Raw genomic sequence first — 22,583 nt, forward strand, 5'->3', positions numbered from 1 at the left:
ACCGCCAAATCAAATTTGAACTGTGCACCACGGTGACATTCAGTAGGCAGAGCGTTGCAGCCACCGACCCACTCTCTGCTTCTGCTGAACACATTGAAGCACTTTTTGCTACAAAGTATTTCAGAAATAGTATATTTTAACGTCAAATACAATTCTCGACTTCAATAACAGGTGGTTCAGGACCCCTTTAATCGTACATTAAGAACCCTGAGATAGCGTAAATAAATATTGAATCTTACACCGTGGCAACCCTCAAGGCCCACTGTGCATCTTAGACATGTTAAACCATTCATTTTAGTGTGTTTGCTTAAAGATTGTATTCTGTTTGCTAGGCTCCTCATATACTTGTGGGTCTCAAGAACTCGAGACCGCCTTCAGCCCTGAAACTCTGATGTCTCTATGTTGAAAGACCTAGTTGCTCTCTATGGGAACACACGCACAAAAAAGGAGGTCGCATTGACTGTACACTGGCAGCACCTTTCAGCAAGTGTCTTTCATCAAATTCCAACGAAGCCAAGAAGCAGTTCTCACATCTATATGGTCCGATTCAAATTCAATTTTATTGTTTCATTGGTGGTACATATATGTACTCATGATAGTGTATAATTGTGACTGAAGGAGAATGTAGAAAGAAGCAGATACACAGAGACAGTGCTGTATAACATCTACATATATGTAGATGTTATACAGAAAGAGGTCCTGCAGTTGGAAACTGCAGTGGGATTTCTTGTTCTTAGTTGCATAAGAATACATTAATGAAAAGGCATCACTGGCAATTAGGAATCCACAAAAAATCTTTATCCAAGTTATACAATGTTGAATCAGTAAAACTTGGCAGAACACATATAAAAAAATTGTATGTGATTAGTAATCACAGGATATAGGCAAGAAAGAATACATCAGAGTAGAAGCACAGTTTACAAAGTTAAGTTCCAAGTGGCTGCTACGATGATAACATTGGTGAAGATTTTACATGAGGTGCACTGTGGCCATATCTGACCCATGCGCCAATTAATACTACACACCATCAAGATTTTGCATGAGCCGGTAAGCTTTTTCAGATTTTCACAGCAGCAATACTAGCAGTTTCTTTGCTGTAGTTGCTGCATAAGTTTGGGAGTACACGATTATGTAAAGAAAATCTAGTTGCTGCATAAGTTTGGGAGTACACGATTATGTAAAGAAAATCTAGAAGCGTTGGGCAATGCCGTAGTTGCTTAGTGGGTTTGGCATTGCACTGCTAAGCACGAGGTCGCAGGATCAAATCCCGGCTGCGACGGCTGCATTTCGATGCAGGTGAAATGCAAAAATGCCCATGTAGCGTGCATTGGGTGCACATTAAAGAACTTCTGGTGGTCAAAATTAATCCGGAGAATCCACCATTGCATGCTTCATAATTAGATCTTGGCTCTGGCGCGTAAAACCCCAGAATTATAATTTCTTCTTTAGAAGTGTTGGGGTTAGCAAGACTTGTATGTTGTTTCTATGCTGTTTCCATGCTGTACATTGATGTATATTGATATTGATGCTGTCTCTGCTTGTCGAATAATGACTACTTCATTGTGCTTTGTTGTAGCTGCATTTTGTTGTAGCAACAAGCGTGATGAGTTTTATGGCCCCATAGGTGCCGCAGAACTGTCACAATCACTACACCGTCATTTCTCCTGTTTCTCTCCTCGTAGGAGACGGTGTCCATGCCGGTGTACTACCCTTCGCCCAACGTGAGCCGTCCAGCCTGCCAGCTGACCGAGGAAGAGCAGGTGGTGATCGCCCAGCGCATGGGCCTCATCCAGCACCTTCCGACGGGCCTCTATGATGGCAGCAAGAAGAACAGAGAGTGAGTGCAAAGGGCAAGGTGCCTTGGGGGGGGGGAGCACAGTGCCATTGCATCTTGGGTCACTGGCAAGTTGCAACGAACACAAATGGTTGCTTTTGTGGAAGCTTGACCATTTTGGGTAAGTAGCGAAGCTGCTGGACCAATCAGCGGCACAAGAGTGGGGCACCAGAATACCCTGAGTTACTATTTTATCTGGCGATGGGCAGTGCAAGTGTGGTGTGAGCAGACACCAACATCACCAGTTACTAGACATTTCGGGGCGGTAACTGCTGCATAACTGAGAGAATGGAACGAAGGACTACTTGTTAGCGGGACGGATACTTATTGAGGTCTGAGTATCTTCCAGTCTTCACAAAGCTGCAAGCTAAGCTGGTTGTTCCAGAGCTCATGTGCTCATATGTAGCTGTTTTTTTTTTTATTGAAGTGGCTGGCATGGTGGTGGTGATGATAGTAAACTGCTTTGCTTGTGTGTCCACATTCAACAGTAACGAGCAGGTCGTGCTTGCTGCTGTAAACACTGGTTGCCAAAGTCGACAGTCGCTATCGGTCATGCAACCTCTGTCAATTGCTGGTGTGGATGTGCTCTTACTGTGTATATGCCTGCTGGTAGGTTTGCCAGGCACCAAAGTACCTCATAAGGTAACTGGTGGCTACTAACGGCGCACTGCAACAGTGAAAAAGAAAGAACAGAGAACAAGAAGTCTAGAGAGGCCACCTGTCCTTCTACCTCTGTAATGCTTCGTGTAAGCCCTGAGGGTGCTATGAATGAATGAATGAATGAATACCAACCAACGCCTGCCATCGCACACCCCACAGCAAACAAATTAGAAAAGGAAACAAACAGACAAGGGCACAATCGGAAGGTGCTGCCTCGGGACATCGAAACGACAGAAGGGTGTGTATGCCTGCCGAGGCAGGGACCCAGACAAACCGAAGTAGCCCTTGGCCGGTGGCGAATAAAGGGGCCGGTGGCGGCAAAGAGGAACACACATGCTATGCACCTTCCTGTGTCCAGATGTGGTCTACCCAGGCACCGTCTTTCGCATTCGCACTCTGAGCGTAAGCAACGGCCCAAATCTCTTCAAAACTCAGCCAACGGGGCGTCCCGCTGAGCTCCCTCCGTGTGTCAGGAGATAACAGCTGAGAAACAGTATTTTATGACCTGTTGCCAATCGTGTCCAGGCAGTTCTTGAACAACAGGCATGTTCCTACGGGAGGGCACTCGCTGCTGCTATTTTAGCTCCTCACTGTCTATCATTGTCGTCGTCATCAGGATCAGAACAAAGGCCTCTCCCAACAATCTCTAATTTTCCCTCTATTGTATGAACCAACTCCATCCTGCAACTGCAGATTTTCTCATTTCATCACATCGCCTAGATCACTGCTATCCTTGACTGTATTTCCTTTTCCTTGGCATCCATGCTGTCGTATTCGTATAAATAGACCAGCAGTAATGTGCTCTATATATTAAATGACCTGGCCAACTCAATGTCTTCCTCTTTATTCTGAACTAAAATGCCAGCTACCCCTGCTTGCTCTCTAAACCACACTGCTGCCTTCCTGCTTCTTATTGTTACAGCTTATCATTTTCCCCTATCGCTCTTTGTGTGGTGTGGCCTTTCTTCTCAGGCTTCTTTATGACCTTACAATGTTTTGCCTCATAAGTTAGTACTGCCAATATATAAACGCAATGATTCTACGCTTTCCAATAACTTGGTGTTGCCTGCCACAGGTGCTAGAATATTTTTATAATGTTATGTAAACTTGGTTTTTATTGTACGAGTTTCTTTTTGACTAAATAGCATAAGTGAATTTACCGACTGTTGCACAAATTCGAGAGGCTGGATGCTAGTCATGAATTCTCTTGCGAGGGTATTACACTTTACCTTTATAGTCTTCGTCTAATTGCTGGAGCTACCCATTGGCTCTTAAGGTTAGGTTCACTGTCTGTAGTCATTGCAAAAAATGCACTTGCCATTTATTCCAGTCAAAGAACTGCCAGTGAGATGTGACATGCTCCGTTTCCCCCCCCCCCTCTGCAGGTGCGTGATATGCATGGGAGAGTTTGCAATGGGTGATGCAGTCCGGTTCCTGCCGTGCATGCACATCTACCACACGGACTGCATTGACGACTGGCTGATGCGCTCCTTCACTTGTCCCTCATGCATGGAACCGGTGGATGCGGCACTGTTGACCACCTACCAGACCAACTGAGGGGCCCCCCTTCGCGACACGTTGCGCGCGCGCGCACTCGTTGGTGAGTCCAGTGATAGGTGAGCTTTGCGGCAGTGGCATTGCAGGTCATTTAGTTGTAGGAAAACATTTATTGCTGGGGCGCTAACCGTGAAGCGTTTCGGGAGAGAACGTCCTCGTGGGTGGCCCTTCTTGTCAGGCAACTGCATGACATGAGAGGAAAATGGACCAAGGCATGCTGAAGTAGAAATGTTAATAACTGGGCACCTAGTACATACCTGCCAACTCTCCCCAATTTTTCGCAAAATTTACGAATATGGGCTCTTTTTACAATTTTATGGCTGTTGCATTAACTTTAGGAAAAGTTAATTTAGTTTGCAAGAATGTTTTTATGCTGTTGAAAGATGGTGCAGTGCAAGAGTGGGGAAAAAAAGGATATTATTTTAAGTCAATCCTGGATATATTGAACTTGAAGGGGATTGTGAAATAGTTGAATATATCAATAATTCATCTTTCCACAGTTGTGGCGCGCAGCAGTTTTGTTTAATCCAAACTGTACTGTATAAATCCAATCAAGTAGAGGTTGGGGTCAAATTCATTTTGGCCACTTGCGAAATTCCAAAATTCAGTTCGCGATAACGAATGGCTGCAATTTTCACAAGCCATCCATATGCGCAGGAAGCGAGCTCACAGTAACGCGAGTGGAGGGGTGGTAGTCTGCCATGCGTCTCCTTTTCTAGCGCGTTCATGGATTCACATGGCTGAGCACACACAGCAGCCCAGGCGCCCTGTTCTTGACATGTGGCGTGTGTGCAAAGAGTAGGCGTGCCGAGATGGCATGACATCATGTGTGCTGTCTTCCCGCGTGTTTAGTACTGGAGTCAGAATCTTGAGTTTTGGAGACTTGAAGTGAAAACAGACAGTGTCTGCTCACTGCTGCTGGTGCTTTTCATGGAATTTAACTAATCTTCAATGTAACAAAACAAAATTGCTGATTTTACTGACTTCGCTATATTGAGGTTCAACTGCATAAGGTGACATAGAGTAGCTGATTGATTATTCAGACTCGATGGGGATTGCCCGAAATACTGAGCAATTGGAAGCCCTTGGAATAATCAGAGCAGGCTATATATGAAATTCGCGTTGCCATGAAGGTTACACCTCAAGGTGAAATTCACATACAGTCGAACCCACTTATAGCAATATCAGTTTTAACAATCTGTTGCTTATAACAATGAGAAGCTACTGCACTGTCAACTTTTATATGTTTTCTATGGTGAAATAAGCCGCTAAATAAGCCACAATGCTCCGATTCCGGATTATCGGTTATAACGACGAAGTCTGCCTGCTGGGTGTCCGAGCTGAAAGGTAGTAAAATGCGAAATCCTTGAAAAGAAAAAAAGAAAATGAGAATTTCAAGCTGCTGCACGAGGGGCCTCTACAGCCACTGCGGGCTCATTTTCCAGCCATCTCCGTGCACCTCTTTCCCGTTGCCCTCTTATCCATCCGAACACAAATGGGCTGCACCCATAGCTCTATGCCGCCCCACCCTCCGAATCATGAATGGACCACGCCAACTACCAGATTGCTCATATATTGTTCACTGGCTCCTTATTCAGCGCAGTTCTGCAAACAGGTTAATTGCTCGCGTTCATCTTTGCTGGTTACATAGAAATCGTTCCTGGCCACGCGGCTTCTCAGCCTCGTGTGACTCGTCGCCGAAACGGAAGATGGCTGATCCACCCGCTGATCATCGGCAATGCACAATGTTGCTGGTGAAAAGAAAGTGCACGGCTATAGATTTTTAAACTAGGTGCTTCTATCGAATAAGGCGATTGTCGCGAACATGCTTGCATCAAATAGTGACAGCGAGGACGTCGGCAATGAAGCGGTAGCCTCAGCATTGTCCTCACAGGAGGCCTGGCAGATGATTCAATCCCTCTGGGGCTTAGTTTTCATGAGGAACCTTCTGCTTCATTACGTGGAGCACCTGGATGCCTTGGAGAAGGATGTCGGCAAGCTTCGCTTAAAGCATGCAAGGCTGACAGAAATAGGGTTTTCTCCTGCAAGCCAGTGAGAAGTATGTGATGAGATGCACGTGGCAATCTCGCCTCAGCGTTTCTTCTGGATTTCTCAAGCTGACAGGCTGCCGCGGCAGCCTTCTCATAATTTTTAAAACCCCCCTTTTGGGGCCACCAAAGCAATGCCTCGGCAGTGCTCGGATATTGCTTGTCACCCGGGACCCGTCTATTCTTCAACACTGACAGCCGCGGCTTGTTACACGCGATCGGAGCGCCCAGGAAGCAGTTACGAGTGAACACTATCAGCAACCGGATGGTGGAAGGTGGTGGGGAGGGGCACTGCCCTCCCCGCCATTATACCATAAAAACACGCATATAATACGAGTTTTTTTTTTTTTACTATTATTAGCTTCCCAAATTATTGCCTCGTACTGTGTGCGGATCCGAACAAAAATTTGTCAGAAATTTGGGCTAGAAGTTTTGGTTTCGTTATTGCTGCGTGGCTGTGGCTTGACTTCGTTATTGCTGTGTGGCTATGGCTTGACTTCATTATTGCTGCATGGCTACGGCTTGGCTTCGTTATTGGTGTCTGGCTACGGCTTGATTTCGTTCTTGCTGCGTGACTACAGCCTCGTTTCTTGTTGAGTGCACACCTTGGCAGCACACGTGCAAACCACACTTCGCGAAGTGCATCTTTTTTATTCCGCATTGAAGGACCAAGATGTCCGGACCACGAAAACAGTACTCGGCTGCCTTCAAGAGAAAGGTTATTTAAGCCACAGAGGACATCGGCAGTAGTGCGGCCGGGAGGCGGTTTGGCGTCAACGAGGGAGGCGTTCACGGGTGTCGTTGACAGAAAGAAGCCCTTTTCGCGTGCAGCGGAGCGCGAGGAAGCTTTAGCGACCCGGAGAGGGGGACATTTCCGGATATTGAACTCACCCTGATGGAGTTCGTATGTCAAAAGCGAGCCACGCATCTAGCTGTGAGTGTAGAGCTTATGCAGGCAAAAACTAAGGAGCTTGCAAAAGAAAAGGGGCTACCGAGCTCCGCCTTCAAAGCGAGTAAGCACTGGATTTATCGCTACATGTGCCGAGCTGGATTTTCCTTACGCCGCCGAACTTCGATTTCGCAAAAGCTGCTCTAATTGTTCGAACATTATTTCGCTGCGCAAGTCCAAGAACTTCCATCTAGGGCAAATCGGCAATGCTGACCAAACACTGGTTTATCTGGACATGCCATCGCCTCTCACCGTGCACGAAAAGGGCTTTAAACAAGTTTATGTCCGGTCCAATGGCAACGAGAAAGCGTGGGTTACCATCATGTTGTCGTGCATGGCAAACGGACGCAAGCTCCCGCCCTATGTCGTCTTCAAGTGCAAGACGGTGCCTAAAGGTGAGCAGCTGCCAAAAAATGTGGTCGTGAGATGCCATGAGAAAGGCTGAGTGAACGAGAATCTTGTGCTCGACTGGATAAAGTCCGTCTGGTGTAGGTGGCCCGGTGCACTGTTGTCGTTCCCATCCATCCTCATGCTGGACGCATTCTGTTGCCTTTTGGCCGACTCACTGAAGAGGCTGTTGTGTGAATCCGGCACTGAACTCATCGTTATTCCGTGTGGGATGTCGTCTCAGTTGCAGCCTTTAGATGTTTGCGTGAACAAGTCGTTCAAGGACGCGGTCAAGCGGTGTTACGCAGATTGGATTCACTCACGTGAGCCTGCAGTGACGCCGGCCGGGCAGCTGAAGCGGGCTTCGCTAGCCACGCTATACAAGTGGATTGTGGACGCATGGGCCAGCATACCAGAGGACCTTGTGTGTTGCGCATTCAAGAAGTGCGACATCTCGAATGCGCTCCACGGCACAGAGGATCAGTACCCCTGGGAAGATATGTCCGACAAGGAACTATCCGAAGAGAGCGCAGCTGATGAAGACAGCGATTGAAGTGTGGAGTACAATTGAAATAAATGTTTTCCTCAAGTTTTCTTAACTCGTATTATACGTGGATAAAACTTTTGTTCCATTTCGTGTCCCAAAAAATTTCACCGCGTACTAGTATATGCGGGTTCGTATTAGATGCAGGTTTTTATGGTAGTTTTCTCGCATCATCTCTGCCATCCCCCGATTTTGTTTTTTTTCATGCAACCCGGTTATAAAAATTATCGCTTATAACTATGAAATTTTTGTAGCTCTTAATATTGTTTTAAGTGGGTTCGATCACATAACCCATACCCTGCCTCTACTGTTCCATTTTTCAAATTATCAATGCTGGTTATAGGTGCAAAAATGCAGTAGTGCCTGACCTGCCAAGCTTTGTTACTTTCTACAATTTGCACTGCTTGTCCACAGTCTGGATAGCTGAAAATGTGGCACTGCTGCAACCATATTGAAACAGTAATTGAATCTGTCAGCCTCGCATATAAGGTAGGGTCAGACTTCGAGGCTAAGGATTTTGGGAAGAAACCTCGCCTCATGTTTGAATAAATACGGTAGGCAACAGCGGAAGTTTTGAAAAAAAGGACAGCACAATAGCTGACCGTCAACTAAAACTTTTCTCTGTTAGAAAAGAAAAATGACAACAAAAAGAGCATACAACATACTGCACATCCTCTAGTGAGAGTGCAATGCCAAACTGTCAGTCATGGACACATGCTCGTACACCTGTTCGTGGTTGACAGCTTGCTGTTCACTTTCGCAAAGCGTGTGTATGTATACGAGCGGATGACTTTCTGTGGCAACCAAGGCAAAGCTGTGCAGCAAAAGCACATGCATGACAGTGCTCCTGGAAATATTACCACACACTAATTTGTATTTTTCTAAGCTGGGGAACAGAAAACAGACATCTTACTTGACTGTAGTGCTTACACTAAATAAGACATAGAATGCACCATTTGGTGTTGTACTTGAAATATTTGATTTGCTCTGCCGTGCTGTGGTAAAAGTGAAACCATTGCAAATAGCAAGCTATGCAGATTCGTTCTCCTCTGCGAGAAAGCAAAACGGAAAGCCCCGTCCATCTCTGCCTGGCTTCTTGGAGCAGTAGCACACGTGTTGAAGCTCTGCAGAAGCTCAGCCCCTATGGCATTCCCTACACTGCAGCTACACAAGTGCAGCTTTGCATTTTCATTCCTGTTACGGGTGTGCCACTTTAGTTAGTGGTTGGTGTTTGCATTGTCTGTGCCTGTTCGGCAGCCATGTGTACACTCTGAAGGCATCTATTAGGCTTGCAACTAACACTTCGAATAGGCCAGCTGGCTGTACTTTACATCACAGGGGGTTTTCCTGGAAGAGAATATGCTACACGATGAGGGGTTTCCGACTTAACAGCTGGGGTACGGGTGGCAGAAATAAGGTTGGCTAACCACATGTGGGAAAAGAGGAGCAGCGGCAGAGACGTATGTACCTCACGCTGACAACCAGAAAGGCTCGGGCGATGTTGGCAGGTTCTCACGTGACACGCTCGGTGGCACTGATATCTCTTGCGATTCCCGTGCGCTACCTCCAAGGAAGGTTCCCCCCTGCCCCCTACCCAAACCTGCTGGTAAACTTGTGCTTGACGCAACATTTGCCGTGCATGTGACTGTCGTACGACTTGAGCATTCCCACTCGCTAATTCTACGTAGTGCCATCATTATGCTGGCTGAGCCGCCACACTTGCAGCTCTTGCAGACACCAACACAGTTCCCTGGACAACAAGAGTTTCCTAGAGCACAGATTTCGGAAACTATGTATTTGGTGTCCCAACAACAATTAGCATAGTCGACATGACGTGGTCGGTAGCTAAGGCATTGCAAAGAGAACTTTGTGCATGTTGCATATGATTTCTCTTGTTTTCAGATGTGTAGTGCACAAGAGGTTTTACGTACTGACCTATCTGCCTGCTTCTTCCTTTTCTCCCTGCCAGGCCTGTGTTGACGTGGGACATGTTTAGCCGCCTGGCATCCTCTCTGAACTGTCTGCTGCCGCAGGGTGTGCCGCGGCTGTACTAAGTGAGCAAAATTTGCGAGCGCAGATGCGCAGGAACTCCTCGCCTCTGTTGTGCGCAGAGAGCAAGACTGAAGTTCCTCAGACTCCGTCAGCTGCTTCTGCCAGCCATGGTTTCACCAGCGCACCAAAAGGAGACAGAGAGCATTTCCAACGTCGCGAGACGTGGAATGACGCAGGCTCGTCGACGCCAACCCTAGGGGCTTGGTGCCTCCTGCCGTCATTAAAAATTGTCTAGCCAGAAAAGCGCACCGGTGCAAGCTTCTGCTTGAGGACTTCTCAGTGCTGGCTTTCTAGGCTTTTTCCCTGAGCCTGTGTGTGGATATGTAAATAGAGAGTGTATTAGCAGTGCTTAGTTGTGATGCTCTAAGGTTAATGGAAGGCTCTCTCCCCTTACCTTTCCTGGTGCATGACGCACCTCCAGAGTGTGTCGGCTTAGTGGGCTTTGCATTGACATGACCTTGTATTGGAGTGTCATTTGAAATATTTTTTTTTTTCATAATTGTTATAATTTGGTCTTGTTTCTTTTCGTTGTTCCTCTGTTCGGTTGTCCGCTGAGGAAGCTAACACACTGCGGAGAGCAGTGGTGATAGTGTGAGCAAACACTCCAGTGTCTGGATTGATAGTCCTTTTAGTGAGCTTAGTTTTCATCCACTTGTGATAAGTTAGTGTCTGCGCCTGCGTCGTAAGACGTGGGTATTGCTTTTTTTTTTGATCAAGTCTGGAAGAAAGAATGTGGTGCTGACTTTGTACTTTGCCATGCGTTTGCTATTCGTCAGTCGTATTTGCCCACTTTGAGCATGTTAACAAAAGCAGCTTTTTATAGCCGACACGCGGTTCCTCCTATTCTTAAAACAAGGTCCTTAACTGTGCTATGTCTCGGCTGTCCTCTCACCGATTCCCTTTATTGAAGGTCTCAATCATGCTGTGAAATCTATCTTGCCGATTGCTATTGCGAGGACAGAGCAAAGGTTATGAACAATGTTTTGTTGAACGTTAGTAGTGGTGTGTTTATGTTGAAGCAAACGGAAGAAAGCTTCCACGGTGTTAGTGACAGTATGAAGCCCAAAGTCATGTTGCATAATTCAGTGCGATGATGGTACTTGCCACCAACTATTGTCTTATTTGTTATGATGTAAGAGTCAATGCCACACTGGGCTCAACAGTAAGCTGGGTAGAGTAGTGTGGCGTCAAACTTGTATGTGTAAACTTGGCTTGCAAAAATGGAAGCACCAATTTCTCGTGTACCAAGCTGCAGATGGGCAGGGAAATTATTAGGCATGCTTGAACTCTAATGGACTATACAGGTCCTTGAATATTTAGTATGAAATGTTACGAGGAGTTGCTTACACCTCATGCTTGCTTGTGTCCAAACCTTGTAATGCATATTGCAGCCTATGTTTAGCAAAGCATTTTTGCGCTAGGTTATCTTAGAAATGGAAATCCACTGCCTCAACAAGCGGTCCCAGCCAGCCAGCTAAACTGTGAAGTGGCCTCTGCAAACATTAGCATGTGCTGAGGTCCTCCAAGACTGTAAGCAAGCCTTGTTGACAACAGTGCAGGCCATTGCAGAGTGGAGTAGCTGCTTTGTCTTTTGCACAAACAACGCTAGTTAAGCTGGTTGCTTGGAATGTTTCTTTGATTGGCGAGTATAATAGAGAAATGGGTAATGAAACAATATTTAAAGTGCAATAGGGGATGGGGGCTACAGAACACACTTGCACCAGTCCATTTCAAAATCAACTTTTTTTTTATTTTCATAAACACCTCTACTTCCCAATCGTATGATGCGTGAAAGTTCCCCCTCACTGATAATTAAAATCTAACTAAATATCTGGGCACGAGCAAACAAAAGTTCTATATCTTTCTTTTTTCTTTCTTTGAAGTAAGGTCAAATGTAAAGTTTCGTATACGTTTGATAGATTCGAACACAGAGTGAGTGTAAGCCATTCGCACAATGTACTGCAAATTTGCAGTTGCTATTCTGCGATACCACATTCAAGGCTAGTATCTCGCGTTACGCTCCAGGCTTGATTAAAAAATTGCGAGGAGTTGAGGTTTGCTGAGTGCGAAGGCCAGATTGCAGCGCTGGCCATTAATCTGCTTGGAATGAATCTGCCTAGTACCCGAGTCTGACTGTATGTATAACAGCACATTGCTTCAGAGTAGCAGTTGTTTGCACATTTGTATAGCTTTTGAAACTTGAGCTTACCAGGGTTTTCGCCGCACTACAATTACAACACGGTCACAGATAGCCAGCCATTTTAGCTTCCTTTTAAATGGGCGTTGGCTGTAGGTTGAGGCAGCTTGAACATCTATAAAAGAAATAGACGTCTCTTATATAAGGAGCCCTCTGTATTTTATCACCTAGAACGGTTTATTTCAGGCCTGCCTATGAGGATGTGGCCTCTAATGACGGGACAGTGGTTTTGAGTCCTTTTGTGCAACGCCACCTCGCTATGGAAGTTCGGTAGCGAACAATGGCTGTTGCACCAAGTATTCCTGGTATTTTGTTTTCTTGTCACCCCCAATATTGTTTTGTTTGTTTTGCAGACAAAGTTGTTTATCATAGACGCACACTTCACTTTCTTACTTTTTTTTTTATCCCCCGACATGGTGTAGGAATCGCATCCGTACTTACTGGTAGACAAACTCTTTCATTCACCACTTCTTGTTTGTCTGCAGGTTGTTTTACAGACAGCGTTCCATTAGCTTTTTTTTGTATGAACCCTTGCTTAGGGGAAGTCAACATAATAGCTTTGTGTTAAAAATTTGGTTGATCGCTGGAGTTGCGAAAAAGGTTTCAGTGGTCAGTCAGTATGCTTGCCACACTGGAATGGACACTTGTGCTAGTTTTGAAAGCGTGGAAGGCCCACTGTTTCGTTTTGCGCATACCTTGTTTTGAGCTTGTAAAACATTAGGATGCTCCTTTCCGTGTTAAGTTGTCGGGTGTGTTGGGAAAGAAAAAAAGAAAACAAAAACGGCAGAGAGCCTTTCATCGCGCAAAGTAAAATATCTTGGCCTAGTCATTAGCAGTGATGGAGCTTTCATGTGCGGTTTTCATTCCTCCTTGGGACGTGTAAATAAAAGAAATATGCTTGACACGTGTTGTCACTCAAATCTTTTGGCGACTCCTACAGCACTGCGTTGCTAAGTATTTCATTTCAGTCAAAGTGATTTTGAATGTGAGCGCCTTTGCCCTGCGTGAGACGTCGGCGGCATATTGGCGCAGGACACGACACTATAACACGGTCGTAACGAACTCGACCCTGTGTTAGGAGAGAGCCAATGGGGGATTCCCCCATCTGACGCAACCGCAAGTTTTCCAGGCACTTCGTCGGGGACCCGGCCCTATCCATCGCAGCAGTGCGCCGACAGCAGCCGCAGGAGTTCATCAGAGCCAACGAATACGCTACCAACTCGACTTGCGGCTGCTTTATTCCAACATTGGTTTCGTGTCTTAAATTTAAATGTAAACGCATTCCTGGCACCCCCACGGCCTCGTTGGCCTCGTGTTGAAAACCAATCGTGGGAGACGATGTACGGACCGTAGTATGGATGGGTGATGCGAGGAACCCATTCGAAACGCCGCGGAGTAATTTCTTCATACGAAACTGACGTCTGGTGGCGAATGCTTTGTGAAACCGAAACCATGGGGGGAGCTGAAACTAGCGAAACGAGACTCATTTCGAAACCACGATGTCCGCGGCATAGCGTGGTCGGCTCTTAACTGAGCGCGAATCGATCGGTAATGTTGCGGTAAGAATGAAATGTTCGGAGTCTTGCCGCATTTCCCATTGTACTCGATACGCTCATGACTGTTCCGTGAAGCCTTACGACACTATAACGCGAATGTTGGCGGACGATGGCGATCCGGCAAGGCAGCTTTCGGTGAGCAAACAAGTGTTTGAGGATTGCATCGGTGATGTGCTCGCAGAACTTTCGCTGGGACGGCCGCACCTTTTCAAGGTGGGATTATTTTTGCTCTGCATTTTGCCTGTTGCTACGAAAACATGATGTAGGAGGGAGTACGCTTTGCTGTTGTTGCACGTTTTCCTATAAAATGTGCAACTGGTGTTCACGAAGCCAGTTATTGGAAAAGCAATGTCGCCCTTGTCAGTGTCGCATATCGCGATTGTAGGATGTTTACGCGCTCGGGGGGTGGTGGGAGGGGGGCTACTAATATCCGTTCCAATTCGTAACAGCGCTACGATATGCGGTCGGGAAGTGTTGCGCGTAATAAAGGTATGATATCCGAATTTGCGTCCCATTTGTCGGAGCTCGTGTCTGAGCTAATGACAGTCGCGGTATAGTACGTGGCCTCGGACGCATGGCTCAACTCGTGTTTCCTTGGAACGAGTTGTTCTTTTTCCCGAAGCACATTCCTTGTACACTCGCTGCATGGGTAGACCGGTTCACGCCCACCTCGCAGCATTTGCCGTGTATCTAACTCGCGAACAACCCCCGCGTTCATTAGGGACAGGATGTCAAAAAAAAGTGAAAGTTGCGTGCACAGGTGTGTGTGTGTGTGTGCACGCGCGCGCAGTTCAACACGTGTTGGCCCAGGTGAAAATATTGCTACTGGTTTTCAAGTGGTACTAATGGTTTTCAAATGGTGTGAACTGGTCTGTTGTGGTCCCAGTTGAAAAGCTAGTGGTATGTTGCTGGTTTCAACTGGTCCCAATAGAAGGCTATTGGTCTTCAACAGGAACTGTGCTGGTTTTCAAGTGGTGTGAACTGGACTGATGTGGTCCCAGTTAAAAAGCTAGTGGTCTGTTGCTCGTTTCAACTGGTCCCAGTGGTCTTCAACTGGAACCGTGCTGGTTCTCAAGTATATATATATATATATATATATATATATATATATATAGATATATATATGTGTGTGTGTGTGTGTGTGTGTGTGTGTGTGTGCGCGCGCGCGTGCAGCGTTGCAAGACCATAGACTACTATCGGAGGACCTCTTGCTAGGCGCATGGCCACAGAGTTGGCAGACGATAGCGACAGTGCGTGCTCTTTCACGTTTCTGAGGCGACACGGGCCTGGACTCACGCTTGTGATACCAGTTATGCAATGTGTCCTTCACCTCGTTCCTCCCATTATCATCCCCCATTGTGCCCCTTTTTCTTCCCTTCCCTTACATAGAGTAGCAGGCCAGATGCCCCATTTTCCGGCCGACCTCTACATTTTCCAGTCATTAAATTACTTCTTCTGTACAGTAACATACCGAGACTAAAAGAAAATGCATCTAGGCATAGGCTTCAACTACAAGTATAATAGCAGAAAGTACTTAAATGTCATCACGCGCAAGACCACATGAGAGCAGATTACTAATTTCAGCACATATATGTTCCAAGCACCGAGGCCCCAACACAAAAACACCTATCCTCATTTCTATCCATTAAAGTATTTTAATACCCGCTAAATGAGGCAGCATTTGTAGCATGTTTGTGAAGGTTATTTTTTTTCTTCGTTAGATGAAGGTCACAGAAAAAAATAGAAACAAACCACGGAGCGCTGTACAGCCAGTTTAGGTTTGGCAAATCAGTTCTGCGGTGTTCCGCAAGGTGGGAGAAAGTTCATGACCCGATCTTGGCAAGTTTTTCTTCAACTACGAAGCTTTATTTATGAGAAACCCATGAGTTTGTAGCTTCGTGCTTCATACGGGTGGATGCCATATTTTTTTTTTCCTTTCCTTTCATACCTTCGTTTCCCAGGAGGATGCTGTGTCGGGACGCAATGACAGTTCTTGGTCACGTCAGAGAAAGACGTCGTGTCGTTTTAGCAGTAGCTCCGTCTTGCTCGCTCGCTCGCCTCAATGCTTAGTCGCCTCGTATTCGTTGTGAGTGTCGATGTGGCAGCATAGCATAGCGCACAACCGAGCGACCAGTCGCAATGCCCTGCTTCCACGTGACAACATTCCACATCATGATTTCACGGTACAATTGAAACGAAACCGAAATTTTATTAACGGTAATGATTATTAATTATTGTTAATGAAAATAATTTTAATATATATTATTATGTTATATTTATATTTGTTATATTTATAACATTTATTATTAATGTATAATTATTACTAATTATTAATTTATTAAAGGTAATTATTTCATTAAAGGTACTGAAGGACACGCGTCAGCGCGTAGCGGGCGAATCGCACGCAGGGACCAACAGGGAGTAGACATGGCCTCAGCTGTGCTCCCATTCCTCCTTCAATGCCGCACTGCAAAGGCCACGGCGCAGTGGCGCATGCCCACAACGCTCCGCCTTCTAAATGTCACCTTGGTGCGCATTTCAATTATCATTTCGGATGTTAACGTATACGCCACGACTTCCGCCTTTGGTGCCTGCGACGCGCTAAACGTAAGCCAAACGCGGTTGTCCTTGGCGAGCCGCAATGCGCTTAACCAGTGGACTCGTGGCGGCACCCCGCGGCGGCCGCGGTATCTGCGCTATGTAGTCGACTGCAGCTTGATGTCGGCTATTGGCGAATAGCAGCCGGATAAGGGAATGACGAAATAAAACGTCCAGAAGAGAGTGAGGACAGGGCTTTCTGTTGAAAAGAGCGCGTTTGAGAGAAAGGTGACTTCGCAATGCGTATGTGAGCTCCACGCACCATGTATGACCACACAACTTGGCTGGGGTGATCACAGCAGCGTATGCTATCCGCGGGCTGTGTTATTTCACCGAACCAGAGGGGTGGCTCAAGGCCGCTTTAAGAGCGGAATGCAATAGCATTCAGAAGATCACTGACAGCTTATCACGCTTCCCGGCAAGTGCAGCAGATGTAGCCGTAATGTTTACCGGGAAGCGCTGGCAGCGAAGGTGAGCTTTGTGGTAGAAACGCGACCTCTTGTGTGGCCTGATCCCGGAAGTTGTGCACAGCCGCACCTTACCTGAAACGGACGCTGGAAAAGGGATTTGCATTCGAGTTTCGCGTAACACAACTGTGTTTTCTCGTATATTCAAATTACAGTCCGACACTATCATGTCCATAGGCTCTGTGCAAGTCATGCTTTGCAAATTCACTGAGGCATCTTACTTTGTGAAATTCAGCTCAGTAACGCCTGTGCCCCACGCGGAGGGCCTGCGTGGTTCGAGATGATTTTTCTCTCACGAACAATACCGTTGACGCCGATACCAGATTCTCTGCGACATGGGGCCCTTAACGCTATCGCGTTAATACTGCAACTTTGTGGCATTCAAGTAATGTATGCCCGGTGCAGCATTATTGGCACGGAATTTTAAGAAGGCAAGTTTGGGCTTATTTGACAAGCCAGAAATGCTGGAGAGGCTCATCCTGAAAGAGTGAAGCACCTGCCATTTATCCCTCCATGCATCAATAGTTGGCTTGCAAGTGCCATCCAGAACGAAAAGTAGCAACCATCCCCAAGTGTGGAGACGAAGACAGCTCACATAACAAAGGGGTCGTTTGAAAAGGGGCGAGGTTGAGTAATTTGACGTTATGCACTAAGTATGCCCTCTTGCCACCAACCTACTTGTTATGTGTGGGTACGCTACACTGTCGGAAGTCTGAAAAGAGTGATTGATACCGTCACAAATCTATTGGGGGCGAGAACTTACGGAGTCGCCATCTGTCGGAAGCGCCTCCCTCGTGTAGTATGAGGGATCACGCGACAGGTTTGGCTTACGGCGCTTAATAAAAACACCACACGGTAGCCCTCCTGTACATTTCAGTAAGTACTCTCAAAACGAGGGAACTTTATTACTGTCGAAATAATAATCTTGGGCAAATTGAAAGCACCGATTTATTTACAGACGCCATCTCTTTACCGAATACGTACAGTGAAAGCCACTGTGCGCGGCCGCCGCGATGGAATCTCCCAAATCTGCTTGCGTGAAAGGTCGGCAATCGCTGAGCGCAAACTATGTGAAATATTTTCTTATAGTGGGCGGTCTGTATAACCAAATGGTGCATAACAGGACTAAGCCTCAATGCATGCAGTGATCGCACGGGTTCGCGGTGACTGACTGCCCTCATGCATGCATGCATGCATGCATGTCCACGCACAATGTTTTGCTTTCACTGGGAGTGTTTTCCCACCATGCTGTGAGCTTTAGGTCGCAGAATGTGAGCATTCCACAAGCAACCATTGTTACGTGGACGTTATCAGAGCTGTTCAAAAACGATTTCGTTTTAACAAGGGACTTCGCCGCCTCCGCAGCGACTGTGATATGCCGTCGCGACGATTCAATTTTTTTTCTTCTAAATTTTTGGACGTTTCAATATTAATTCTAAAGTTGCGTCGCACTGTATACACTCAGCAGGCGATTTCGCGCTGCTTCTTTTTCGTAATCCAGTGCGTTAATTGATAACACAAACAGGACCATATGCCATGCTTTTGTTTAATGCGCTTCTTACCACTCCCTTTCTATTCCAGTAAACTTGCAAGTGTCTAGCATCAACAGGTTCATGGGCCAAACTGTTGTGACATTAGCCGGGCAGCGAGTGCGGGCGAACGTCTCGGTGCGTGTTTTCTGCTACTCACCGAACATCGTAGTCCCGGCGCTATAGCAGAAATATTCCTCGCGTCTGTGCTTGCTGCATACTCGAGTTGTAGCCGATAGCTGTTTGCTGGTTCTAAGTTTCACGAACCAAGCTTCACGCAGCTTCTTGTCCTGGGACTATATGTGAATAAGGCTGACACCGGGCTCCGTTGCGTACGTCCGGCACTGCAGCACCGAGCAGTAGCTTACCATGCTGCACGCCTTCGAAGGCAGCCACTACCTATTGTGATTTCAAATGTTGTCAAGCAGACACCCAAGGCGGAAAGTCCTCACCACTTAATCTGAACCGCAGCGCAGATGGGACTTTAAACTTCCGTTTCCAGCTCGCTTCGGCGCTTCCGAAGATGCCGACGAAGCCCTGTGTTTACAATTCCTCATGCCACGTCACGCCGATGGTGGCGCCAGCTTTTCCAGTGGTGGAACTCGCCCCCCAATATTACTCACACGTACCTGACGCATAAAAAGAAAAGCCAGTTCCACACAATGAAAGCTGCCAAACAGCAAAGCTGGTGGTCATTTTCTCAAGTTTGAACTCGTGTTTAGCGTAATTTTCATTAAAGCCTTTTGTCTTTTTGTCGTTGGTTTTCTAGATTCAAGATTCGGTTCCGAATTACGCATGTGATTGTGATCAAACCACAGTCTATCACACACCTTGCAGCTGTGGTTGCACTCACGGTTGAGGAATTCTCTCTTGAATCATCCATTGGCACGCTCCGTGGGAGGAATCTCTGCGTCGATGTCTTTGCTTGGCCTCCTACTCTCGAAATCAGGGGCTAGCTTGCCTCTGCTGGCGCTTGGTTTGGGTTGCCTTCTCTTGAAAGTGGGGGTTGCCTTGCCTCCACCGGTGCTTGGCTTGTGCTTCCCATTCGCAATCCTCAGTGGTAGCGGCTTCCCTCTGCTGGCACTTCACTTGTGATTCTCGTTCTCGAAGCTCGGGATTTGCGCGATGTTGCCGTTGCCACTCGCGCCGAGCAGAATCCATGGGGCGAAAAGGTGCGTGCCGGCGAAAAAACCTGCTCCTATACCACCCTGCTCCCTCCCACCCCTGGCGAGCGCTCTGCCCCCTGCCCCCTTGCGTAACAACGGACGGCAAAGGCTCGACTTAGAACAGCTCCACTGTTAAAAGTTATTCCAGGGTACTGTTCTGTGGCAATGAATTGTCCTTGGAAAGCGAATGACTGGATGCAAAGGCGTGAAGAGATGAGGTAACAGTCTGCATTTTCCTGCTTAAATTCGCGACGTTGTGTTCACACGCAGCAGTTTCGGCGCGAAATGTAGAGGGAACTTTGGTCTTGGTTACCTCCGCCAGTAATCAGAATTTTTTTTTCTCGTAACATTATAAATGATGCTTGGCGTGGCACAGCCATAAAAGAGGGTAGTTTTGAGGAGGGAACCTTGGTTCTTTGTGCCAGCAATCTGCGTTTCTTGCCCACATTTGATCGTGACGTCACAATCGACGCATTGGCGTCGCACAACAGTTATGGTGCAAGATTTCGAGAAGGCAAATTCGGCATTTGTTACCTGTGGCAGTAACCTTTTTTGCCAAAATTCACGACGTTACATGATGCTTGGGGCATAGCACGGTGGTTTCAGTGTAAAATTTAGAGAATGGAAAATTTGGCCTTGGTTACCCATCTCTGCCAGTGATTTGTATTTTCGCCAAAATTTGTGATGTTAGTGACACTTGTACGTGGTGGGCAATTTCGAGAAGGGAAATTTGGCCTTGAGTTCCTTTGTCACTAATCTGCATTCTTCATCGAATTCAAGATGTTTCAGTGATGCTTGTGGCACAGTGGTTTTGGCACGAAATTTCGAGAAGGGAGTATTTGGCCTGGGTTACCTAGCCCTCTCAGTGATGTGTTTTTGCTGAAATTTGTGACGTTACAGTCACGCTTGTCATACGTGACGCGTGATCTCTGGAACAGAAATTTGACGCATGTCCATGAGTATTTTGCATTTTTCGCCAAAATTTGTGACGTTACAGCGACGCTGAGCATGGCACAGAGGTTTCGGCATGAAATTTCAAGGCGGGAAAATTTGGCCTTGGTTACCCACCTTTGCCAAAATTTGTGAGCTTACAGTCGTGCTTGACATGATGCTTGATTTTGAGATGAGAAATTTGGGCTCGATCACCTCCTATAGCAATCTGCATTTTTCGCCGAAATTCGTGGCTGTACAATGACGCTTCCGTGGTGTAGCGGCTTCAGCGTAAAATTTTGAGGTGAAATTTGACCTTGGTTACTTAGCTACGCCACTGATCTGTATTGTCGCCGAAATTATTTATGTTCCACTGAGCGTGCCATGTGATTTCCAGAAGGGAGATATGGCCCCAATTACCTCCATCAGTAATCTGCATTCTTTTACCGAAATTCGTGACATTACAGTGACTCAGCAGCAGATGCTGGTTTATACCAGACGCGAAGCTGTGCAATGAAAACTGGTTGTGATCAATCCTGACTTGGCAGTGTGGTCACAACATAAACCAGTTTGCGTTTTCTTCACCATTTCACACTTATCACTGGGTAGCAGCAGGGGAGGGGTTGCTATAAATAGTGCAATAACTACTGAATTTCCCTCTTGACATAATGCAAGGTTCATACAGATGATCTGACTCAAAATTCGATTAGGAGGAAACAAAACCTTATTTGTACACAGATTGAGAATTATAATGAAAACTCCTCCTTTGCTGCAACTTCTTGCAAAAAAGAAAAGAAATACATTGAACACATGCTTCAAGCTCTTCAGGTCAATTCTAAGTTGACTTTCCCACTGCAGTACATCAATCGCGTTATGTCCGACTTCAGCCAAGGATACTCAGATTAAGCTAAATGGCTGAAACTTACTTTCCACTAGGTATTTCTAGAGCTTAGGGCACAAAAATTGAGCTATGATGGCTGTGGTATGAACAAAAAAAGAACAAAATAGTGGCACAGCCTGGTCGCTTGATCTGGCTTTAGCTCCATGATGGCAACGGTGATTTAAACAAGCCTGCCATTGGTGGGTGTGAACAAGACACATTGCAATCATTTAGCAACTCTCTCAAAAGAAACCATCCAAGATTTTCGCCTGATTGACGGTGTCTGCGGCATATCCCTATGTTGAATTTGTTGCCTTAAATGTTTGAAAGTTGCCCTCAATGCCAATTGTCAAGGAATTCAAGAAGCAAATTTACTGTCAAAGAATCTTAAGGGCCCTTGAACTTTTCTTCTTTTGCCAGATTCAAGGTTTTTCAAGTATTTCAAGGTGTATGTACCCTGATATGGCATCAGTGCTGACATCACAGCACATTTGGCTTAAGAAAACTTCCGAAAGTATTTTGCGACCACTTTTATACCGAGGACAAACAGGTTTGTTGCTGGAAAAGTACAGCCAACTCACCAGTTATATATTGTAGAACTTGAACAGTGACAAGCTTAGCTCGTCACTTTGACGGAAATGACTGGAACGATAACAGACTTGTACTTTGTCTTGCTTCATGCGGTGCATAGAAAGCTACGGATCGCGTTGGCCGACTAGCAAAGACAACCACACGCGCTCCTCTATTGTTGACTGCTGACACCGCGCCAACTGAAGCTTTACAGGATTGCTACTACACGATGGGCAAGCCCTTTTTTTCTTTTTTGGAACATGCAGCCATCATTCACGATTGGCTGACACAGGCCAACGCCTTTGCTGGAGCGCAAGTTCCGTATATGTAGCAGAGCCCTTCAAGAGTGACAAAGGACTCCGGTTACATACATGAAGCAGAAGCCACACAGCATCAATTTTTGAAAGATCTTTTAATAAAATATTTACACTTTCATCTTTTTTTTTTTTTGAAACCTGCCGTAGCATTTTTTTTTCTTTTATAGAAAAAATTTCAACTCTGTACAATACAGTGTCTGCTGTTCCTTGCTTGTATGCCTGCGAGCGCGTGCACGTGACTGCCGGACCCTGAGCTTCTCTGATGTTCTGCACGTATATTTTTTTTTTCTCAACTTGCATTCCAGTTGCATACGTATGCTTGGAAAAGAAAAAAAAAAGGCA

At 46.2% G+C, this 22,583-nt stretch overlaps 1 protein-coding gene across 3 annotated transcripts in view; it reads left to right on the forward strand.

The window, feature by feature from the left end:
- Positions 1-13,130, forward strand: part of LOC135921402 (RING finger protein 11-like) — a 32,489-nt gene extending 19,359 nt beyond the window's left edge. For 2 of the 3 annotated variants that reach the window (XM_065455762.2, XM_065455764.2), the window contains exons 2-4: positions 1,683-1,837; positions 3,880-4,094; positions 9,949-13,130. In XM_065455762.2, the coding sequence (XP_065311834.1) occupies positions 1,683-1,837; positions 3,880-4,051 (327 nt within the window). In that variant the 3' untranslated portion in view covers positions 4,052-4,094; positions 9,949-13,130. Of the gene's footprint in view, positions 1-1,682; positions 1,838-3,879; positions 4,111-9,948 lie in introns of all 3 variants that reach the window. The other variant, XR_010570533.2, reaches the window with a different exon arrangement.
- The last annotated feature ends 9,453 nt before the right edge of the window (positions 13,131-22,583 follow it).

The sequence above is a fragment of the Dermacentor albipictus genome, chromosome 9 (assembly GCF_038994185.2).
Source record: "Dermacentor albipictus isolate Rhodes 1998 colony chromosome 9, USDA_Dalb.pri_finalv2, whole genome shotgun sequence".
In the NCBI taxonomy this organism is placed as follows: domain Eukaryota; kingdom Metazoa; phylum Arthropoda; class Arachnida; order Ixodida; family Ixodidae; genus Dermacentor; species Dermacentor albipictus.